At 37.6% G+C, this 22,990-nt stretch overlaps 1 protein-coding gene across 1 annotated transcript in view; it reads left to right on the top strand.

Moving 5' to 3' along the window:
- Positions 1-22,436, top strand: part of psmd12 (proteasome 26S subunit, non-ATPase 12) — a 37,003-nt gene extending 14,567 nt beyond the window's left edge. Inside the window, exons 2-11 of the mRNA XM_028818902.2 lie at positions 2,221-2,280; positions 13,098-13,226; positions 14,539-14,646; positions 14,953-15,057; positions 16,750-16,899; positions 17,062-17,196; positions 18,749-18,861; positions 21,076-21,250; positions 21,485-21,562; positions 21,737-22,436. Coding sequence (XP_028674735.1) covers positions 2,221-2,280; positions 13,098-13,226; positions 14,539-14,646; positions 14,953-15,057; positions 16,750-16,899; positions 17,062-17,196; positions 18,749-18,861; positions 21,076-21,250; positions 21,485-21,562; positions 21,737-21,946 — 1,263 coding nt within the window. The 3' untranslated portion in view covers positions 21,947-22,436. The remainder of the gene's footprint in view (positions 1-2,220; positions 2,281-13,097; positions 13,227-14,538; positions 14,647-14,952; positions 15,058-16,749; positions 16,900-17,061; positions 17,197-18,748; positions 18,862-21,075; positions 21,251-21,484; positions 21,563-21,736) is intronic.
- The last annotated feature ends 554 nt before the right edge of the window (positions 22,437-22,990 follow it).

The raw sequence follows: 22,990 nt of genomic DNA on the forward strand, positions 1-22,990 counted from the left end.
AAGAGCTAGTAGAAGTGGCCAAGGAGAGGGACGTCTGGGCATCTCTGCGCAAGCTGCTGCCCCGGCGACCTGATCTCGGATAAGCGGAAGAGGAAGGATGGGTGGGTGTGTGCAAGCAGTGAAAAAATGTAGAAGTACATGCATGAGCCTTCTTGTGGCTGTGATTAAGTGTGAGCAAAACGGACTGCTCCATACTCCATATACACACAAACACACACACACAGGTCTTTCGTTTATATATGTCTTATTAGTTCAGGTAACTTGGTTCCTAGGGTGCAAAGCCTACTGACGCTCATGTTTGAATTTTTTAGTGTTAAGCTAACAAGCCTATTGTTTACTAACCAGCAATTTCAAATTGTTCAATATGTCTTCATTTTGCAATTGAAAATGTGAGCTGCTGTACTTAATACATGGTCGCTCACCTTCCAAACTCGGACAAGTTGTGTTTGTTTTTAATTAAGGGACAAAATAAAAAGTTCAGATTTCATTTAAGTAGCTTCTTTAATGTCTAATTGAACTACTCAGATTCCATTTTCTCAGTTTATTACTCCATTTTCATTCATTAAAGGCTCATATTCCAAACTTGTCTCTCTCTGATAAAGACTACCTTGCTGCTCTCTGTGTACAGAAAGTTCACAGCAAAAAATAACATGCATTACCTCAATACCTTGCCCAAAGGAACACCACAACTAAATTACTGTAAAACAAATTCTGATTCACTGATCAAGTTTTTTTTTTTTTTGTTTTGTAATGACGATTCACCAACAGATCAACGTTTGATCGATCAGAGCATCACTACTGCCTGGTTCAGGTGAACTCAAGTAGTTCAGCTCTCTTCACTGTACTGATTGCAGGAGGAGGAATTAACTGCAGTCACCTTTTACTGATCCCTGTAGACTGTAGGATCTATATGGTAATAAGCAGACTTAATAGGATCAGTTTTTTTACTGGGATTCCATTGTAGACCTTTAATACCTAGTGGTTCATTGTGTCGGGGTGGGGGGTTTCGAGTGAAGTGTTACTTCTTACATTGCCTAATACTACTGGATATACTTATTTTGACCTCAATATAATTGAGTTTTCCAGAGCCATGTCACATAAACAACCTTTGCTTTGTATGGTACTTTTCTAGAAGTAAAATTTCAATGCACTATTGGTTTGTGGTACAGCTGATCTCCTTTTTTTTTAACCTAACAGTTACCTTATTGTTATACAGTGAGTTAGGAAGCATGAATTGAACTAGCTACTTTATAGTTTAGACTTCTGTTCTTTATCCATACTGCCTGCTGTCCAACAATTGTTTGTGTATGCATGGTATATATTGTCAGCTTTTACAGCTTATACTGATAGCTGTCAGTTTTCCCAATGTTGTTCTTATAGTTGATGAGACACGATTTGAAGCTTTATGTTTATAAGTAGTGCCTCACAAAAATCAAATCAAAGTCATATGTCCTGGATGGGCAATATTTGCTGTTATCCCAAGTCCCATATGACTTTTCTGGGTCAGGTTTCTTTGGCTTCTGATAGATATGGTCAATACTTGAACATTGTTCTTTTTCATCATTTTCTTACATGTAAGTATTACCATTTGCAGAATGTATAGATTTTGTTCATGGGTGCTTACAGGTCTGGAGGGTACTTTTATCCTTTCTGTATAATATTTTTTTCTTCTTTTACATTGTGACACAGTCATTGGTCAGTATCATTTACATTTCAAACTAACAAATTTTCTTTTTTTAGTCTAACAAATGTAAACTTGCATTTCTGTCTCTGTTGGAATATCAGTTTATTTTATGCATGTTACATACATTTTAACACTCTTCCAGGCCAAGCTTCATATTATAATTGATTTTTTTTTTTTTTTGTGTTTAACTAATCTAATCTGGGATCCTGAGTTGGTTTGTCATGTGGTGGGTGCGGCAATGTGCTGTATCAGCGTGTGCTCCTAACCTCTCTCTAATCTATTTTAATATGGTGTGCTAAGGTTGCAGGTTTAAATTTGGAGAATTGGAGGATTTTTATTATTTTTTTTTTTGTACTAAGCTGAAAATGAAAATAAAGGCTTTGTGTGCTGTCCACCAATACTTCAGTTAATGATAAATATTTCACTTTATTTACATGAAAAATCTGGAAAACAGCACAGGATCAGATTGCATGCAAAAATTCTGTTGACATTTTTTTTCCCTGGCATTCTATTAATGTAAACTGTTTTTATTATAGGAAGGAAGACTTCAGGAAGCCATTGAAAATCTTTTGTCTTTAGAAAAACAGACCAGAACGGTGAGTGTAAATTAGGTTAATGATTTCTCATGGAATAGTTGTTAATGGCACCTTTCATAGTGTCACTATTGAGGAAAATTTAATACAGAATATGTACATGCTCTAAAATAATTTGAAATGAAGGATTCATGGATTGCTTCCCAAAAAAAGTTGTTTTTTTTTTTTTTTAAAGATAATAGTTAAACAGCTTTTATTTTACATAGTGCTTTGTTTTAGTAAACTCCATCTCCAGGCAGTTTACAAGTACAAATTCCTAGAAAAACTGTTTGCCTCTTTTTTTTTTTTTTTTCCCCCCACCATGGAATCACAGGAATGCTAAGTGACTCGCTCAGATACAATACAATACAATACAATTTATTTTTGTATAGCCCAAAATCACAAGAAGTGCCGTAATAGGCTTTAACAGGCCCTGCCTCTTGACAGCACCCCAGCCTTGACTCTCTAAGAAGACAAGGAAAAACTCCCAAAAAAAAACCTAGTAGGGAAAAATGGAAGAAACCTTGGGAAAGGCAGTTCAAAGAGAGACCTCTTTCTAGGTAGGTTGGGCATGCAGTGAGTGTCAAAAGAAGGGGGTCAATACAATACACAGAACAGAACAAATCCTCAATACAGTATAAAAATTTTAGAAGTACAATGCTCAGGTTCAACTAGCCCAACATTATTGTCAAAGGTGGCATTTCTAGAGTGTCTTAACTTTCTGTATTATTCATCCTTTCTTTAGTATACCGGATCAGGATACTAATCTCTACTTTAGAGATGGCCTTTATTACTAGAGCATCACAGTGAGTTGGAGATTGGGAAATTTGTTTCCAAATATGATACCTTAGTGCTTCACTGTTGTTGAACTGAGAACAGTAAAGTCCTTTAACCACTATAGAAATCCAAAATTACTCTCCGTTGTTTAAGTGTCTTAGTTTTCTTTTTGAAATTTGAAAAATGTTAAACTATTATACATGTAAACATGTGAAAATATATTTGTTGTTTGGTTAAATAATGAGACCTTAGAGTAAGAGCTGTGCTGTCTTAGTCAGTGCAAGCTCCATTCTATTATACTAATGCATCTGAACAGCATCCTGTTCATATTTTGTCTTATTTACTGAAACATTTGACACTGTTAGTAATCTTCGGACATGCAGTATCCACTAACTTACCGCTTAATTACAGGGTTTTAAACATTTGAAATTGCTGTGTAGTCTGTACAATGGGTCATTATATGCAGCATGTTTAAGGGTCAGTTCACCACTATGAAAGAAGGCTTTTCATTCCCAAATTACCAGTAGCAGCCTTAGTCTCTGTCTACCCATTAGTCTGCCAAACTTCAATTCAAGAGCTTTTTTTATTCAGTTCCTTTGGCTGTGTACGGTATAAGAATCTTAATGTACTGATGACCTACATTCCTTTTGGAAGGCTGTACATTTTAATGTAGTCTAACTATAAAATGCATGTTACAACTAAATGGTAAGGACTGAAAACATTAGTTGGTGTGGATATAGGTTTGTGGCATGAATAATTAAAAAAATAAAAAAGGTACTTTAGGCTGCAGCAAACCTACTGTAAAATCTTAACTAATACCTTTGTTTTTTAATTTTCCATAAAATCCATCAAGTTTGCTTATTACTTTTTTTAGAGCTGAGGTTGATTTCTTTAGGGGGGGTCATAGTGACAGAACCACTGCCTCACTAATCTGGTGTCCTGGGTTTCCTGTTACCCACCTGGGACCAGTTAAGATGTATGTGCATGAATGGACCCACTGAAGGACTAGCACCTCATCCAGTACTGGTTCTTGATTTGCATCCAGTGCTACCAAGGTAGGCTGCAGCCTACGAGCCTGATTACTCGCAGTTAGGACACCTGGGTTTGCTTCCCGGGTCTTCCCTGCGTGGAGTTTGCATGTTCTCCCCGTGTCTGCGTGGGTTTCCTCCGGGTGCTCCGGTTTCCTCCCACAGTCCAAAGACATGCAGGTTAGGTGGATTGGCGATTCTAAATTGGCCCTAGTGTGTGCTTGGTGTGTGGGTGTGTTTGTGTGTGTCCTGCAGTGGGTTGGCACCCTGCCCGGGATTGGTTCCTGCCTTGTGCCATGTGTTGGCTGGGATTGGCTCCAGCAGACCCCTGTGACCCTGTGTTCGGATTCATCAGGTTGGAAAATGGATGGATAATATTATCTATAAGTCCTTCCACCTATTTCTTATAAAATATATTCTCCACTGATGTTATATGAACCTGTAATTCAATTCAGCCTTTATTAAAGACTTTCCATAATTCTGAAATGTGCTTCATATTTGAAATAATTTGTATGTTATATATTTGCATTGTTTGCCACTCTCAGTATTAGGCTTTATGTTCTGCCTACCTTTCCCAGTGCCAGCTACCTATCATGGTATGTGTTAGTTAACTTATGTTACAGTTGGCAAAAAATGGTGGACATTGCTGTTTTAAATGTACAAGATAACGGATTAGTTGGTCATGTTTAGCAATATGACATTTGTTTGACACTGTAATAAATGTCGAAAGTCCTCCAGTTAATAATTAATAATTCATTACATTTATATAGCGCTTTTCTCAGTACTCAAAGCGCTATCCACACAGGGAGGAACCGGGAAGCGAACCCACCATCTTCCACAGTCTCCTTACTGCAAAGCAGCAGCACTACCACTGCGCCACCTGTGAGGACAGTTGTCATCCACTGGTTGGATTTTTAATTTAAAACAATGGTTCCCAATCCTGGTCCTGGGGACCCCCTGTGGTTGCAGGTTTTTGTTCCAGCTAGATTCACAATCAATAATGATAATCAATAACATTTATTCAGCATTCAAAAAAGCACAGCAATTTTTTTTTTACATTTATGAAACATTTAGAAATATTTGTTTATTTATAAAGCTTTAAATGCTTAACTCTTTGTTGTTTTCCTATAATTTTCCTCTTTTCTGTGTAGTTTGCTCCCTTCATTTAACCCTAATAGTAACAATTAACAACAAGCATAGCAGACACCCAGGATGATGAAAGCTGTAACCACTTCAGAATAAGAATCACTTTATTGCTAGCATGTGAAAAATACCAGAATTGACTTTGGTTAGATGTAAAACATGGGATATGAGGCATAACCAACTCGACAACACAATTTCAACCCACCATTAACCTGTGTGATGATGCAGGTCTGTTCCATGCTCCCATCTTGAGCTCCCATCAGGAGCTCTGAACCCGTCATCGTCGGTAATGTCACCGAGATGAGCTGACATATGAGGACAATTCTCTAATGAAGGGGATATTTCCAAAAGTGCCAATGTGCTTTTATTTAGAACAAAAATCACAGTATTCTAACAAAAAGTGCAGTACCTCATAGTTTCAATAAATATTGCATTAAAAACAGTGCAAAGTGGGGATAAAAACAATCAATAAATAAATCCATTAAAATCAGAAGTTAAAATGCAGTCTCTTATTACAATCTCAGCCCACCTCCATCTCTCATTCTCCCCGGGTCACCCATTGCTCCCGCAGCCAGCGGAGACCCGACAGCCATGAGCTCCTTTCAGCTGACCCCCGTCTTGGCTTCCTTACAGACATCACTGCCAGACTGTCCGAGGTCGGCTCTCCTCCCTTCATCCTTCGTGCTCATGCAGTTGCTCCTCAGATCCCTCGGGAGGACACCTGCCTTGCTCACCCCACTCCAACAAAACATTCAGTGTGGCGAACTAGCCCCTACTGTGCTACAAGGAAACGCTTCTTCGCAGAGCCCCAGCTCATGCTGTCTCCTCCTTACAGGTCGCCAGATCGTACGTTCCAAGACTGCTTTTCCTGTCATTTAACCTCCTTTTTTCCTCTGTCTATCCATCTATCTCGGTTTCTCGATCCATCTTTACCCCTCTTTCCTTCTGCTGACCTGTATATATAGCCCCGTCTCCGTGAGCGCAGCGCCTTAATCACACGCCGCAGGAAACCAATGAAGCAATTGAGAACGATAGCACCCACACATGCAGGTGCGACTCGCTCCAACTACCTCATTAACTCCCCGTGGTGGTGCAGTTGTGCCCACGGAGAACGACACGGCTATACAGATTTAAAACCTGGCCTTTTTTTTGAAGCCGCGGACCCGCTATACCACAACATTACACTGTGCAAACCACTATACCAGTGGTCGGCAACCTTTTTAAATCAAAGAACCATTTTGTCCTAAATGTCTGACCCAAGATTTACAAAGAGTCACACTGGGTATATATGAATTTATAACAGAAAAACAATTTAATGAGACTTTTCACACAGCATTTCTGCACAGAGTTGTTTCATGTTCAGAGTAACTTCTTCAGTTCTTCAATGTTAAACAGTTTTCCAAGCTTACATCATTAAGCTGACTTCTTAGCTTGCTTTTCAAATCGTTCATATTGGAGGACGTCCATCGATCCATCTATTTTCCAACCCGCTGAATCCGAACACAGGGTCACGGGGGTCTGCCGGAGCCAATCCCAACCAACACAGGGCACAAGGCAGGAACCAATCCTGGGCAGGGTGCCAACCCACCGCAGGGGACACACAAACACATCCAGGAACACACTCAGGCCAATTTAGAATCGCCAATCCACCTAACCTGCATGTCTTTGGACTGTGGGAGGAAACCGGAGCGCCCGGAGGAAAACCACGCAAACACGGGGAGAACATGCAAACTCCACGCAGGGAGGACCCGGAAAGCGAACCCAGGTCCCCAGGTCTCCCAACTGCGAGGCAGCAGCGCTACCCACTGACCCACCGTGCCGCCTGGAGGACGTCTGCTCACAATAATAAGTGGTCCCAAAAATTGTCAGAATTGCAAACATTGCTATTTTGAGTGGACAACGGTAGTCTGGAAGGCTGTTTCACGTTTTGAAAATCAGTTGGTCCTCCTTTTAACAGTTTGTGATTCATGGCTAAAGTCGCCTTTTCTGTTTCCATCCATTTTCCAACCCGCTGAATCCGAACACAGGGTCACAGGGGTCTGCTGGAGCCAGTCCCAGCCAACACAGGGCATAAGGCAGGAACCAATCCTGGGCAGGGTGCCAACCCACCGCAGGACACACACAAACACACCCACACACCAAGCACACACTAGGGCCAATTTAGAATCACCAATCCACCATCTTTTTCCAGGTTTTGTAAAGATGTAAATTTGTGAAGACCACAAATCTTTGCTTTCCAAGTCTGACAGGTGTAGTACAAACTGAGCTGTGTCAACTGTTGGAAACTGCGAAAAATGTATTCGATTAACATTTGCCACAGGTGGTTTTGTCAAGAACAAAAGAGTGGACTTCTCGTCTCTGAAATCTATGAAGCGACTAGTAAATGAATTGTGCATTTTTGCAGTAGCTGCCAGAAAGAAGTTGCTATCAGTGACACTTCCAATAATTTCCAGATGTTTTTTTTAAAGTTTTGGAATGAAACAGATTTCCACTTTTCAAGTCTTCTGCAAACAAAAGTAGTTTTGTTTGAAGAAGGTAACAAGACCTTTATTTTTGCCTGTCATTACAGGATGCTCCATCTGTAGCAATAGATACCAATTTATTGATGTCAATTTCCCTAACAGTCAAAAATTCCAAAATTGCTACATTGATATCTTCATTTCGAGTTTGTCCTTTAAGAGGTATCAAAGCCAGTAATTATTCATTGAGACCATTATTGGAAACACCGTCCCAGACGGCTAATTTGTGCAATTACCTTCGCGTCACGACTTAGAGGTCAGCTATGAAAAAGATGCCAACTTTATATTATTAATCTGTTGATCTGTCACGTTCTTGCCCATCTTAATGATTCTGTCGTAAAAAAGTTCTTGCGAATAGTGGAGTGTCTTTAATTTTTTAATAATATCTTCTTTATTTTTGAAACCAGAGTAGAGATGCTCAGCCAAATTTAAAAAGCACTTTTTTTTTAATCTCCATCTCTGAAGGAATTTCAATGCTATGCAATCTAACGAGAAACAGCAAAACGTGCTGATTGTTGCATATTTTGCTTTTATTTTGTCTCCGCTTTTTTCTTTGAATGAATATTTCTTTGCAAATGCGTTACGTTTTGTTAAAAGGTGACGTTCAAGATTAGATTTTTTGTTATTGGATAACTTTTCATTGCAAATTAGACATGTTAGATTTGATTACCCATAGAGTTTTGTATCTGCTTTAAATCTCTCGGACGCATAAGAGTGTAAAGGTGACTAATGTTACAACATCATTCAGTTCTGTAGTGATGGTCTGCACCCTTACTCCTCCCTTTACTCTCCACTTTACTATGTTAACTACGCTGACTGAGCAGTGCAAAATGTACTCACCACTCCATACTTAGCAGGTTATAATATGTAAATAGGCGAAAATATAATCTTTACGAAGACTTGGAAAGGTATGGTGACGATTAACCAATAAAAAGTACATGAAAGAGTTAGGAATCTCAATAAACATTGAAGTGTATTGAAGAAAACTCTGGAGAGCGTATGATTTGAACAAAGATGTAATCTCGTCAAACAGAATGACTTTCAGGAAGATGTAGATGATGCAGTTAAGAGGTTAAACGTAACAGAGGCATGCGATGGACCTCCTGATTCGCATATAGCTAAACAAATATCTAAATGAAAAATATTAACCCATAAATAATTTATCCTTATTAAAGTATTATCCAATAATATGTTAAGACATGAAAATGTGAATGTATCTATCATTCTGGGAAGAGCTGCAGCCACGTATTCAAAGAGCCACATGTGGTTTGTGAGCTGCAGGTTGCTGACCCCTGCATTATACAAATATAGCAATCTCTTGAACCAAACAGTTACGAATTTCAGTAGTTAACTTAAAGAAATAGAAGAACTGTACAAATAATCTTATTCTTCTTTTGGCAGCTCCCATTAGGAGCCGCCACAGCGGATCATCTTTTTCCATATCTTTCTGTCCTCTGCATCTTGTTCTGTTACACCCATCACCTGCATGTCCTCTCTCACCACATCCATAAACCCCCTCTTAGGCCTTCCTGTTTTCCTCTTCCCTGGCAGCTCTATCCTTAACATCCTTCTCCCGATATACCCAGTGTCTCTCCTCTGCACATGTCCAAACCAACGCAATCTTGCCTCTCTGACTTTGTCTTCCAACTCTCCAACCTGAGCTGACCCTCTAATGTCCTCATTTCTAATCTTGTCCATCCTCGTCACACTCAATGCAAATCTTAGCATCTTTACCTCTGCCACCTCCAGCTCCGCCTTCTGCTTTCTGGTCAATGCCACCGTCTCCAACCCATATAACAAAGCTGGTCTCACCACCGTTTGTAGACCTTCCCTTTCACTCTTACTGATACCCGTCTGTCATAAATTACTCCTGACACTCTTCTCCACCCATTCCACTCTGCCTGCGCTCTCTTTTTCACCTCTTTTCCACAATCCCCCCTTACTCTGTACTGTACTGATCCCAAGTATTTAAACTCAACTATTTGATATCTAGAAGAACTATACAATTAATATAGATATCAAATAGTGAGCAAGTATGAAGTATTTATGAATAGGCAAACATTTACCAGTTATATGTTGCAAAAACAGTTAGGGGTAACCCTATGTAAACTTATTTAGGATCTGAATGATTTGACAAAAGAATCAGTGGAAATGGCTTGTAGTTCGGGTCGCAGTAGACCTCTACCTCATCTTTGATGGCAATTTAATGAACAGGTGGCTGCTTTTCCTGCTTTGTTTTCCACTCTGGCTATTAGCACACCTTTTAATATTAGACAGCAACCAATGATTTTCTCAGCTGAACAAATCACCTGCATCTGAGTCTTAGAAAGAGAGGAGGCAGAAGGAAACCAAACGGTGATGGAGGAGGATACAATACTCAGTGATGGCTGAGTAAAAGTTTTAACAATATTTACAAAGGTAGACAGTTAGTGACTTGTCGCTGGAAATCAATCTTCATTTCCACTGTCTTAATAGAACTGAGCTCAGTTGTTACAAAAACACCATTCTATAAGATGACCCACCTCTCTGATAGGAAGACACGTCATTATTGTAAATGAGACCCCCTATGGTTGTGTCATCTGCAAACCTTAGGATTTTTACAGATTTGGCTATGGATCTACAGTCATTTGTATAAAGTGAAAAGAGGAGGGGTGAAAAAACACAGCCTTGGGGCGAGACTAATGGACATTGGAAGCGTCCAATCACACATACTGCTTCCTACCTGTCAAGAAACTTGTAATCCACTGGCAGACACCATAGGGTATACCTAACTGGATTAGTTTACTCCGAAGCGACTCCGGAACAATGGTATTGAAGGCTGGGCAGAAATCCACAAACAGGACCCTCACGTAGGTGTTAGGCACGTCCAGGTGCTGAAGAATATAGTGGAGGCATAAATTAACTACATCCTCCACTGAATGATTTGTCCTATATGCAAACTGAAGTGGCTCAAGGAAAGGATCAGTAATGGACTTTATGTAGGAAAGGATGAGACGTTTGAATATTTTCATAACTAAGGTCAAAGCAACTGGCCTATAGTCATTAAGTTCAGAGATTTTATCCTTCTTGGGAACTGGAATAATAGTGGCCACCTTAAAGCAGTCCAGAAGTTTGCCCAGCTGCATGGAGGTGTTTTATATGTCAGTGAAGACGGGTGCTAACTGGTCTGCACAATCTCTTAAGAGTACCAGGGCCAGCTGCTTCCTTAATATTCTGTTTCCTGAGAAGATTTTGTACCTCCTTTTGCATCACAGAAAGTATAGGGTGGAGTGGAGAAGAGAAGAATGGCTGGGGGAAGGGAGATTGAAGAAGGTGAATCGGACTTCAAAGAAGGGGGAATGTTGACACTGAGATGGTTGTGAGAGGGAGAGAAGGGAACTGTTGATTCAGAAGGCAGAGGGTCAGAGTCCAAGCAGGGGCTCATATCCTTGTCAAACTGGCAATAAAACTCATTTAGCTTATTAGCCAAGACAGACAGATAGATAAATTATTCATCACCTCATGGGGGAGGGTAAGGCTTGGGAGCACTTCTGTCTGTAATTTGTATGTTTTTTTCCAGAAAACGCCACACTTTCCTGTTTGTTATGGCTAAAGCCTTTCTCCAACTGGTCTTGTGCCTTGTGCAGCTATCAGAACTTTATTAAACATCCACCTTGCAGACCCACTAATTAGTAAAAGTAGTGAATTGAATAACCAGAACACCTGGAAAAGCAGAATGAAAATTAGGATGAAAATACTGTTAAGTTGAAAAAATGCATATCCCCCATATAACTGCTTAGTACATTTTAATAAAAATCTACCAGACTTTTGTAATTTCTACATTGACCCCAAAACACAGAAACTGGGAAATAATGACTGATTTAATTAGGCTAAGAGTCCAATGAAAATCAGAAGTTAGTTAGAACAAGGACCTGCAGCCTTGGAGGGGGTTTAGTGGGTACCAAGGACTGAATTTGGGAATGACTGGTTTGAGATATTACTGGTAGCAGAGTATTTTATGGAGATAGGTGAGGCTGTTGAACCTGGGTTTAAACAAAGTTAAGTTTTTTATTTTTTGTTTAATCAAGCTTTTAAATGTTTGTTTCTGATATATTCAAAGCAGATGATCTGTGTGGTGGTCTTAGGCTTCAGTAAAAAAAAAAAAAAGAATCTTTTAGGCCCATTGGGAGTTCTTGTGCACTGAAGTGTGTATGTTGGATGGTTTCTTCCATATCCAAAGTGTCACAGGTTTCGCTCTAGTTTATGTCTCATGCTCTATTTTTAGAAGAAAGTTTACAAAATTGTATCTGAATGTATAAGGAAAAAACAACCAGAAACCTTAAAACAGGAATTGCAGTATGTAGTCCAGCAGATAATTAACAGACTGATACTGCTGGGTTCTATTTATGTTAATCAGTTTAAAACTAATTTTGTTTCCTGTCTGTTTAAACAAATCTGTATCTTTGTATACTCACTATGTAATTATTAACTTGGTTGGTCATTGCATTTACCTTTGCACATCACAGTGTTCTGGGCCTGCACTTAGTGAAGAGCACCATTCAAAAATAAACTGAATCGAATATAAGCTATATGTCCTTGTTTAAAAGTTATTTGTATTGTATGTAGTACAGTTGACCGGCTGTTTATTGCTTCATAGTTGATTTGAATTAGTGTTTTTTGAGTTTTGTTCCTTAACTATGAATATTTAATGTTATGTTTGTGTATATTATAAATAAAGCACTTAACTTATTAAACATTTTACATTATTAAACATTATACTTGCCTTGTCCTCAAAAGTGCTGAGATGTGACCTGGCTCCTTGTCACTCTGATCAGTTTAAAGGGATACTTAAAATGGGGAAACTGGAGGATACTTCAGATGATTCGTTGACAACGCTGCTTTTAATGGCTAATTGTTGTAGCAATAGTGCCTTTTTAGTATTACAGAATTGCACTTTATTTTTAGAGTCATGCACTCGGCTAAAATGTTTATTCTATAGAAGAGTCATTGCAAGATTTCTGAAAGGTAACTTTATTACATCAGGCAATGTAAATTTGAAAACATTGCCAATTGAGAAGCGTAAATATTTAATTGAAAAAAAAAAAACTTAACCTGAGGTTTTAGTTTTTAAAAGTATGATATGGAGACCATTACAAGAAGAGTATATAATCTACAATATAGTACTGTTTGATTAAAAAGTTGAAATGTTCAGAGTCCATCCCCACCGAGTTATCCACTTTCACCACTTGCAATGTGAAGAGTGCCCCCTGCAGTGGAGTTTTATGCCTTTCAACTACAGCAAAGAATGCAAACCTGTTTGGCTTTCTTTAAGTATGAGTGGATTTTTGTATTTATAAAGAAATTATTAAAGTTTTTTTGTGTTTTTTTTTTTAAGGCTTCAGATATGATTTCTACATCTAGGATTCTGGTTGCTATAGTACAGATGTGCTATGAAGCAAAAGAGTGGGATTCACTGAATGAAAATATAATGCTGTTATCCAAGAGAAGAAGTCAACTGAAACAGGTAAGGCCTAGAAATGTCTCTATATAGCTTCATGTACTCCTTAAATAGCCTAAGGTATTTATGTAGGAAAAAATTGAATATTGACTGCTTCATTATTTCATACAATGCACTTATTTTTGCTGGTGGTTGTGCTTTTTGTGCAGAATTAAAAAGTCTGTTTCCTTCTGCAGGGTTCCATTATTATTAAACTATAATGTCTTTTATAAATTCATTTCTTTCCCCTCAATACTTGTACCCAGCCTGCTGCTACCCAGCGGTGGGACATCGTATATCAGTAAATAACAGAATAAAAACCTGTCTACTGCATGTTGTTTTTCAGTTTTTGCCTGTTTGCACATTAGGGTTTACAACAGGCCTGCCAAACCAAATTTATTCATAGTTTGATATTTTTTTTGTATTGAACTTTGCAGAGTGGTAGAAAATGTTATCATGAGTTATTCTTTAGAAAATAACCCTGGAATTTATAGTAGCTCATTAGAGCCCACTCTCATCCACATCCCGATTCATATTTTCTGTACTAATTTAGAGTTGTTTCTGAGACAGTGGCCAGGCATCCCACCTATGTATTTGCCATTGTAAGGCAACAGCATTAAATTGTTGCTTCTCAGTTTGTTAAAAACTATACCCTAAATCTTAAAACTTGTAAACCAAACCATAAAAGAGCATTAAGGATGAATAGAAAAACGGGCATGTGATGAAGATGTAGTAGCAAAGATTGAAATGATTGAGAATGTACCAGTGTTTAATAGTGGAGAATTAGTAATCCATCTTGTTATTCAAGCAAGTTATGAATAGAATGTAAATTAAAGCTTTACAACTTTTGTGGATTCCGACTTGATTATGAAGATATGGTGTTAGAAGTTAAACATGTGTTATCACAACATTCCTCACACATTTTGAAAGTATTTGCAAAACTTTTAAATATTGTGCAGATGCATATTTTCAGTTATCATTTGAAGCAACTGTTGTAAAATAGTAATTTTCAATATCTTTTTGTGAACTTTAAAATACACTCATTTATTTTTGCTTGACTGCCACAGTAAAGGGGTAAATGTAGTTTTATTTTTTTTCTGCATGAAGTTTCCTTTCAACTTTGTTTTACTTTGGTGTGGTTATATTTGAAAAGTGAGATTTCAGAGTCCATGGGCATTTATATACAGAAGTGTATTCAGAAGCTAGCAGAAAAATCTGAGGTGATTTTTTTTTTTTTTGTCACTCTCGCTATAAATAAACATAACCTTAAAATCCCTGAGTATGCTGAAGTGTTTATTTCCTCTCCTTTTTGATTTTTTTTTTTTTTAATCTTCTCCAGGCTGTTGCAAAGATGGTACAGGAGTGTTACAAGTACGTAGAAGATATCCCAGACCTGTCAGTTAAGCTGAAACTCATTGATACACTGCGCACCGTTACAGCTGGAAAGGTTACTGCTTAGTTTGCTGTTTCTAAGTTTGCTGTTCGCATGCTGACTTGTCTGTCTTAAGCATTCCATGATTTTCAGATCTTGTCTGTCAGTTTTGTTTTGTTTTCCTCTTGGTTGTCTTCTCCTCACGTAACACCTTTCTTTGTGCCACTTCTGTTGTGTTCTTGTGTTCTTTTTTTTGTCAGATTTGGAATCTCATCATTAGAAATTTATTCTACATTTGGAACAGTTTTGAGCACAATAGAAGTCTGGTGTTTGTGTGGTTAGTTTCATCCATTTGTGCTTCTTTATTCCCTTGTTTCACAGATCTATGTTGAAATTGAACGAGCTCGGCTGACACGGATCTTGGCTAATATTAAAGAACAAAGTGGTGAGGTGAAGGAAGCCGCTGCAATCCTACAGGAATTACAGGTGATGTCTTAGATCAGTGCTATGACTTTAATGCATTGCTCATCCACCTCTTGTAGCTGAGCAGTCACAGTTATACTAGAAGCTTTGTGTTGCTTTTATAACTTCTTAAGAGCGTATTATTACTGCTTATCACATTAATATATTCCCTTTACTGGTGATAGTTCTTCCTCATATTGTACTTTTTGCCAGATTAGGGCGGGTCTGAAATGACTGACCCAAATTTCTGATACGCCAAAGTATTGTTACTGTACATTAGTTGAGTATATCTTGAAAGTTGAGAGCGATTATAGGAGAAATCATCACTGTTCTTGATCCTTCATTAGCCATAAAAATGAAGTGTAAGAAAAAAAAAAGTGGGGGTGGTGGTGACTCTGTTATATGAAATAATTCATTTGGAATTTGTGAAGGTTAACGTCTGGAGTGCTTATCGTATAAATCGGGTCCTGAAACCTGAAAAATCGATCATAAAATCAGACCCCAACTTCTACGCCCATTCAAAAATCTTCTACTTCTTCTTTCGGCTGCTCCCGTTAGGGGTTATCATAGCGGATCATCTTCTTCCATATCTTTCTGTCCTCTGCATCTTGTTCTGTTACACCCATCACCTGCATGTCCTCTCTCACCACATCCATAAACCTTCTCTTAGGCCGTCCTCTTTTCCTCTTCCCTGGCAGCTCTATCCTTAGCATCCTTCTCCCAGTATACCCAGCATCTCTCCTCTGCACATGTCCAAACCAATGCAATCTCGCCTCTCTGACTTTGTCTCCACCCATTTAAAAATACAACACTTAATTTTGTTTTTCCTCTCCAATCTCACATCAGTTTCTCAGACGCATTGAATTTTGTTGCAGCAGCGCAGTTACCAATTTCTTTCACTACTTCAATGACATTTAATTTACAACCAGCTCCATATTTTCTTCTGATCAAACACTCCATCGTAGATAAGGGATGCTCTTATGATAAAGGTGTATAAGGGTATGAGATACAAAAAACAAATCAGTGCAAACGTTGCTTTGGAATAGTTTGGATATTACCGTTTGGTCACTTAGGCACAATAGAGAGAGAGAGAGAGAGGTTTAGAGCATGCGCTGATGCAGCACATTGCCGCACCCACATAAAAATAAAAGACAGTGTTCTCCATGGTTACTTTCTCAGGTGGACATTAGCATATCATAATCGCTTGGACCAATAGTGCAAGTTTTCCGCATTCGAGTTATATGACAGACATTATAAAATATCAGAAATTATATAAAATCACGTCCCGACTTATCCGCAGAAGAACTCATCCGCGAGTATATACAGTAAATCTGGTTATTAAGATTCAATTGAAATTTTACCATTAATGGGAAAAAAAGTCTAAATATCTTAGACATAAAAGTAATGTTTTTACAGAAGCCATTAAACTAAAAGCAATAAAAATGCATTTACCCAGAAAAGTTTAGAAATTAGTTTGTTTTTTTTTCCCCTTTTTTTGGCTGTTAAGAGGATGTGCAGTAGCAATTTAAGAAATGTAATTTTGAGCTTTGTGACTATAGGACCTAATTACATTAGTGAACGCATCTTTTATGTTAAGACCTTAGTGAACATACTACAGTGCTCTTACTTGACAGTCTTGCTTCCTGTGTAGATGCTGAACATTGCTGTTCTGGTCTGTTTTTTTTTTGGCTGGGGGGATTTTATCCAATGTTACAGGTGGAAACATACGGTTCTATGGAGAAGAAGGAAAAGACAGAGTTTATCTTGGAGCAAATGAGGTTGTGCATTGCCGTAAAGGATTATATCCGAACTCAGATCATTAGCAAGAAGATTAATACGAAGTTCTTCCAAGAGGAAGGAACTCAGGTTAGAAAACTTTTTGTGAACCTTTTGTGTTATCTTTGTCTCTGGATTTTGTACATGCGTTCATTTTGCTGTCTTTAATGCAGCTTTTGATTGTAAGTGCATTGTAGGACTGGAAGGATTTTTGCTGTTCTCACATTTCTTTCTTTTTTTTTTTTTTTTCAGGAACTGAAGTTAAAATACTACAACCTAATGATTCAAGTGGATCAACATGAGGGGTCTTACCTTTCAATTTGTAAGCACTACCGTGCTATTTATGACACTCCATGCATCCAGGAAGACAGTGCTAAATGGCAACAGGTAAGGTACTCTTTGTAGGAATGAATGCCATAAAGGCTTTTGTAAATGCACAACTAAGATAAAATACTGCTAGCCAAAATATTTGCTAAACAGAATCATTTTTTAAATTGACCACCTTACTTTCTTTAGATAAAACAAATTCTCTTAGTTCTTTATCTGAACAAAGCCATAAGAAAAATGTTTTTCTGATGTAATTTATTTGATATTGTTTAAAAGTCTGTCATGATCGTCTAAGTTCTTACAAAACAAATATGGAGTGTTCTCCACTCGACTTTCTTGCATAAATAGAGATTATATAATAATTGTATTAGTTTGTCATCTTGTGAAACAAAATATGTACCTATTCAGATTTCAAGTTTATTTGATTGTTCTATTACCTGAATTGGACAAATTTCCAATTACGGTGTTATTTTGTGTTTGTACCATGTAATTTCTTTGCATTGTTAAATAACAATTAAAAATAATACATGCAGTGTAGTTAATTCTGTTTATATGAAAAATCAGAGCGTAAGCGTGTATGCAACTGATTCATTTTCTTCTGCCTTTGCGATGCTGTTTGGTTTTTAACTCATTTTCAAAGTAAAAATGTTCAAATTTAGGTAATAAAAAAAAAAGTTCAGGCAATCCAAAAATACGGAAAACTGGAAGAAATGCCAGTTAATTCATAAACAATACAAAATTGTTGAAAGATTAAAATAAATATGAATTACAATTTGTGAAATTAAAATTTAAAATCAAATGCATAGCACAAATTAGAAAGGTATGGTATGTAAATTTAAAAATTTTACATTTTAAATAATATCTATACTTATTAAAAATGATCTTTTACCGGAAAAGTTATTAAACAGTGATTTCATTGATCATCATTTAATTTAAATTAGCTCAAACAACCACCGTAATTACCGGTTGATATCCATGAAGCTTAATTGATTTGGTGTTAGACAGGGATGATTAAGAGTTACCTTCATTTTTAGAGCAGTATACGTGGATCTCCATCAGATTGGTGTGTACATAAAATGTAGGTTGCAATAAAAAGTAGAATACTGGTTAATGGAGGGAGGAAACAACCAATTCTTGGTGATATTTGGCTAATGTGGTGGCATGCAGAAACTGGGAAAGGTAATTCAGACAAAGAGGAATGAACTTCATATCCAAGTACAGTTCTGCTTGGTTTAGGGATTGTGCCACAGACTGTCAAAGAGAAGAGATTTTTTGTTGAGGCTCATGACTTGTGTATATTCATTTTGCAGCAGCGTAATTTCATTCAAGTATGGATACATACGTAATGCTGTTCAGCTTAAAACTTAAATTGCTTGTGCCACATGGCAAACTTACCTAGTGAGAAACGTTCTAGTGGGTACCAAATTGAGAAAAAAATTTTCATCCTTCTCTTGCCACAAATGTGACACTATACCACTGCAGCTTAAACACTCCCTAACCCAAATCTGATGCATACTAAATGAGCAGTTGTTTCCTTTGATTGGGAAGTGAAATTTATTTGGTTGGGGTGTTGGTCTTAAAATCAAACACTACTTTTTTTTCTGTTTTGCAGGCTTTGAAAAGTGTTGTTCTTTATGTGATCCTCTCACCATATGACAATGAACAGTCTGATCTGGTGCACAGAATTAACAAGGACAAAAAACTAGAAGAAATTCCCAAATACAAGTAAGTGTGTTCTGCATCTTTTCGTCAATGGCTGTGAAGAACTGTAAGAACACTGTCGGCTATTTAATTAGCAATACCTTTGTACTAGAGTCTCCTGTAATACGACTTTGGTAAAAGTTAACCTTAGCCACAATATTGTCATTACCCTATGTTGCATATAGTCCTTTTGATACATTAAAACTACAAGCTTGAGCAATTCTGAAGATCTTTTCTGGTCCATGACATCCTGTCATTTCCCTCTGTTTAGTATCCACACATCTGGTAAATCCTCTCAAGACTACAACTGCTAGACTTCATGGTAGTACTTATCTACAAACTGAGAGATTCTTAAAATTAACATATTGAATGTAGAGTTTTCAGCAGTAATTCCATGAACATGTCTTAGGTGATTTGTTTATTTGGTTGTTTATGGGTTGTTGGGAAAGATGAATAGTGTCCTTATGGTGTGTTGTTTGCATTGTTTTATTTAAATTGGCTTCACCAGCTTAGAATTCTGGCAGATGCTTACAAAAGTACGGGTACCCTTCCACTACTTCAAAGAATCACAATTTTCTGTGAAACAAGTTGAAACTGACAAAAGTAATTAGCATATACCATTCTTTATTCCATATTCTTTAAAGCAGACACATTGCTTTTGATTTAAGACCTAACATATTATTTTAAAATATACATCACAAGGAAATGTAATGGAAAAAATCTGGATGATTTAGAAGTTTGAAAGACATAATTGGATTATATGGATATCTCAAACAGACTAATTACTCCAATAAGAAGCCCAAGTGTCTTCAATCTTATAATCTGTTGCTCACTCCTCCCTCAGATGTGTTTGTGCATCGCACTGAACCTGGGCAAGAAAATGAAAAGGGAGTTGTCTGTAGAGGTGATAGACAAGCATAGTCCTTTGACCACAATAGTGGATATTCTCAAGAAGGTTATGGTCCGTGAGATTGTAGCCAATCACAATGACCCTGATTAGGGCTGTAGGAGGAAAACTAAGCCCAGATTGAACAGAAGTATATTTTGAAAGGTGGACAAAAGAACCAAGGAAAACATCAAGACAGATTCAGGCTGACCTTCAAGACAACGGTACAGCAATTGCTAGTTGCACTATCCATTGCTGTCTGAATGAAAGTGGGCTCCATAGTAGAAAGATCTAGGAAGACCCCACTTTTGAAAGACACATAAAAATGCCCAAATGCAGTTTGCTGAAATGCATGTTGACAAGCCACAGTTCTTCTGAGAGAATGTCCTTTGGACAGATGAAACTAAATTAGAGCTTTATGGTAAGTCACAGCAACTCTGACTTCACAGAAGACAAAAATGATACAAAGGGAAAAAAAAAAAAAAAAAAAACACCCCTTCTGTGAAACATCAGGAGACTCATTAATGTATTGGGCTTGCTGTCCTGCATCTGGCGCCAGTTGCCTTGAAAATCTGTGCAGGGCTCAATGAAATTAGAAAATTATCAAGGCAATCAGGAGTGAAACATTCTCTACCTAGCAGTTCTGTTTCAGTCACAGGTCCACCAGCAGGATAATGACCTAAAACATAAATCTGTGTTGGAGAACTCTTGAATGGTGGAAAGGAAAACGTTGAAATGGAATTGGGCACCCATGAGCTGAAACTTGCAGTTGGGAGATGACACCCATCAAGTCTAAGAGAACTGGAACAGTTTGCTGAAGAACACTTGGTCAAATTGCCAGTTAAGAGTTGTAGACGTTTCAGTCAGAGCTACAGAAGGCATTTAATTGCAGTTATTGCCTCAAAAGGATGTGTAGCACCATATTAGGATAATGGTCTCATTTGTTTTATTTTTTTAAAATAGTAAAATAAGTACTGAATCAAAAGCAAAGGGTCTACTCTGTGAAATATGAAATAAAGAATGATGGCTGCCAATTTCTTTTGTCAGTTTCGGCTTATTTCATGGGAAATTGTGATTCTTTTTTTTAAACAGTGGAAAGGCAATAATACTTTTGGGTGTGCTTGTGGTATCATTGTGATATTAAAGAAAATGTTTTATTGCGGTATTAAAGAAAGTTTCCATTATATGATCAAAAAGACAGTAGACCTGGAAACAAGATGATACCACTGTTACAATGTAATCCCAGGCAGTACTTTATACAGGTGTTTGCATTTTCACTTTGATCAAAGTGCCATATTGCTTCCAATGGGCAAAATGTTGATTTTAAGTGAATTTAAAATAACATTTTTCAGGGATCTTCTGAAGCAGTTTATCACCATGGAGCTAATGCGTTGGACCACCTTGGTGGAGGATTATGGCAAGGAACTCAGGGAGGGCTCTCCAGACAGCCCTGCTACAGATGTTTTTGCCTACACAGAAGAAGGAGAGAAGAGATGGAAAAACTTAAAAAATAGAGTTGTAGAACATGTGAGTCTTTTTATTGTTTAGGGAAGGTATTAAAGTTTCACATATATCAAAACATCCATAGGGCATCATGATAGCCCTTTTGGGTGCTTCCTGTGAATATATGGGAAAGGAATGGAAAAATACCAGTGACTAGGAAAAGGCAAGGATAGTTATAACTATAGACAAGAGAAGTGGTAGATGCTGTTGTGATCTGAATTTACCATTATATAAAATGACACTTTGTTTGTATTTCAGAATATTAGGATAATGGCCAAGTACTACACAAGAATTACCATGAAGCGTATGGCAGCACTTTTGGACTTGTCAGTTGATGTAAGTAGAATTTTTGGAGAGGAATAGGCTGTAAATGTTTGGTTCTGTCATACAAAAACAAATAGCTTTTTATTATTATTTGTTTCCAGATTTGTACAGTTAAGAGGGGTTGTATTTTGATGTGGGGATTATTTTACCTTGTTTTTTTTTCCCTTCCTTTATTTTGTCTTCTAGGAATCTGAGGAATTTTTGTCCTGTCTAGTGGTAAGCAAAACAATCTATGCAAAGGTTGACCGCTTGGCTGGAATCATCAATTTCCAGAGGCCAAAGGACCCCAATGACATTCTCAATGACTGGTCTCATAAACTGAATTCATTAATGGCATTGGTCAACAAAACAACACATCTGATTGCCAAAGAAGAAATGATTCACAATTTGCAATGAGAAAAGTGAGAATATTTGCTCTCCACCGTGCTCTTGAAGCCTGGGAATCCATGGATTAAAGTGAACTCTAGTCTTCATAGCTGACATTGTAACTCGGGTTCAGTATGCTGCTGGACACGGACAGGAAAAAATTAGTTGCTGTACTCAGCAACTCCTTAGCATGACTTTGAAGAACGTCTACAGAAATGTGGCCTGTCAGTGATAAGCCAGTTTTCACAAAGATTTTTATTTTGTTTGTTGGTTTGCAATATGCAACATCGGTTACATCTCTGCTGTAGCTGTAAAGGATTCTTCTTTTGCATCATGTGATCTGCAGACTGACTAGTCTGTATTAAAAAAAAGAAAAAAAATATATACTTGTATCAACCCATGCGGACTTGGCATGAATCAGTTACAAGAAAGCCATCTCTAAACATTGCAGCAAAAAAAAAAAAAAAAAACATTGGTCAATAAATGTTATCTCAGACCAAGTATCCAGATGTGTTTCCAGTGGGAATTGGCATTAACAAGATTTTAAAGATCCTCCCAGGGATGTTTACTTTTTCTACATTATTTTATAGTTGTTTCATGCAGAAGAGGATAGAAGGCCCTCTGTGCAAGGAATCCGATACCAGATGATATTCCTTATAATCCCACCTAAGGGATTTGAGAAAAATCCCTATCGCCTGCAGACTACCAAGGTGCCTAAAATTCATGTCCCCTCATTCATTTATTCACTGTATTGGTGTATCAGAGATAAATGGCAAATAAGGGCATTTCTGAATTTGTCATGTACACCTCTAGTTTATCATCTTATTTATAGTATGTAAATCGAATCAGATTTTCCCTCCCAAATTAGCTGCTTACCAGATACTGTCAACCCCCAGCCTCCAACCAATTCCCCTGGGTAACTTCACTACTAGACATAGAACCGTGTTTTGAGATGAACAGAGTTCCTAGTTGCAGTCATATCCGCTGACGCATTTTGTAAAGATGCTGATGACTACGGAGAATTGTAATCATTCACTATCCTCTGGGTTCATATACTGGCGGTAGTCGCAGTTG

This window comes from Erpetoichthys calabaricus, chromosome 14, assembly GCF_900747795.2.
Source record: "Erpetoichthys calabaricus chromosome 14, fErpCal1.3, whole genome shotgun sequence".
Classification (NCBI taxonomy): domain Eukaryota; kingdom Metazoa; phylum Chordata; class Cladistia; order Polypteriformes; family Polypteridae; genus Erpetoichthys; species Erpetoichthys calabaricus.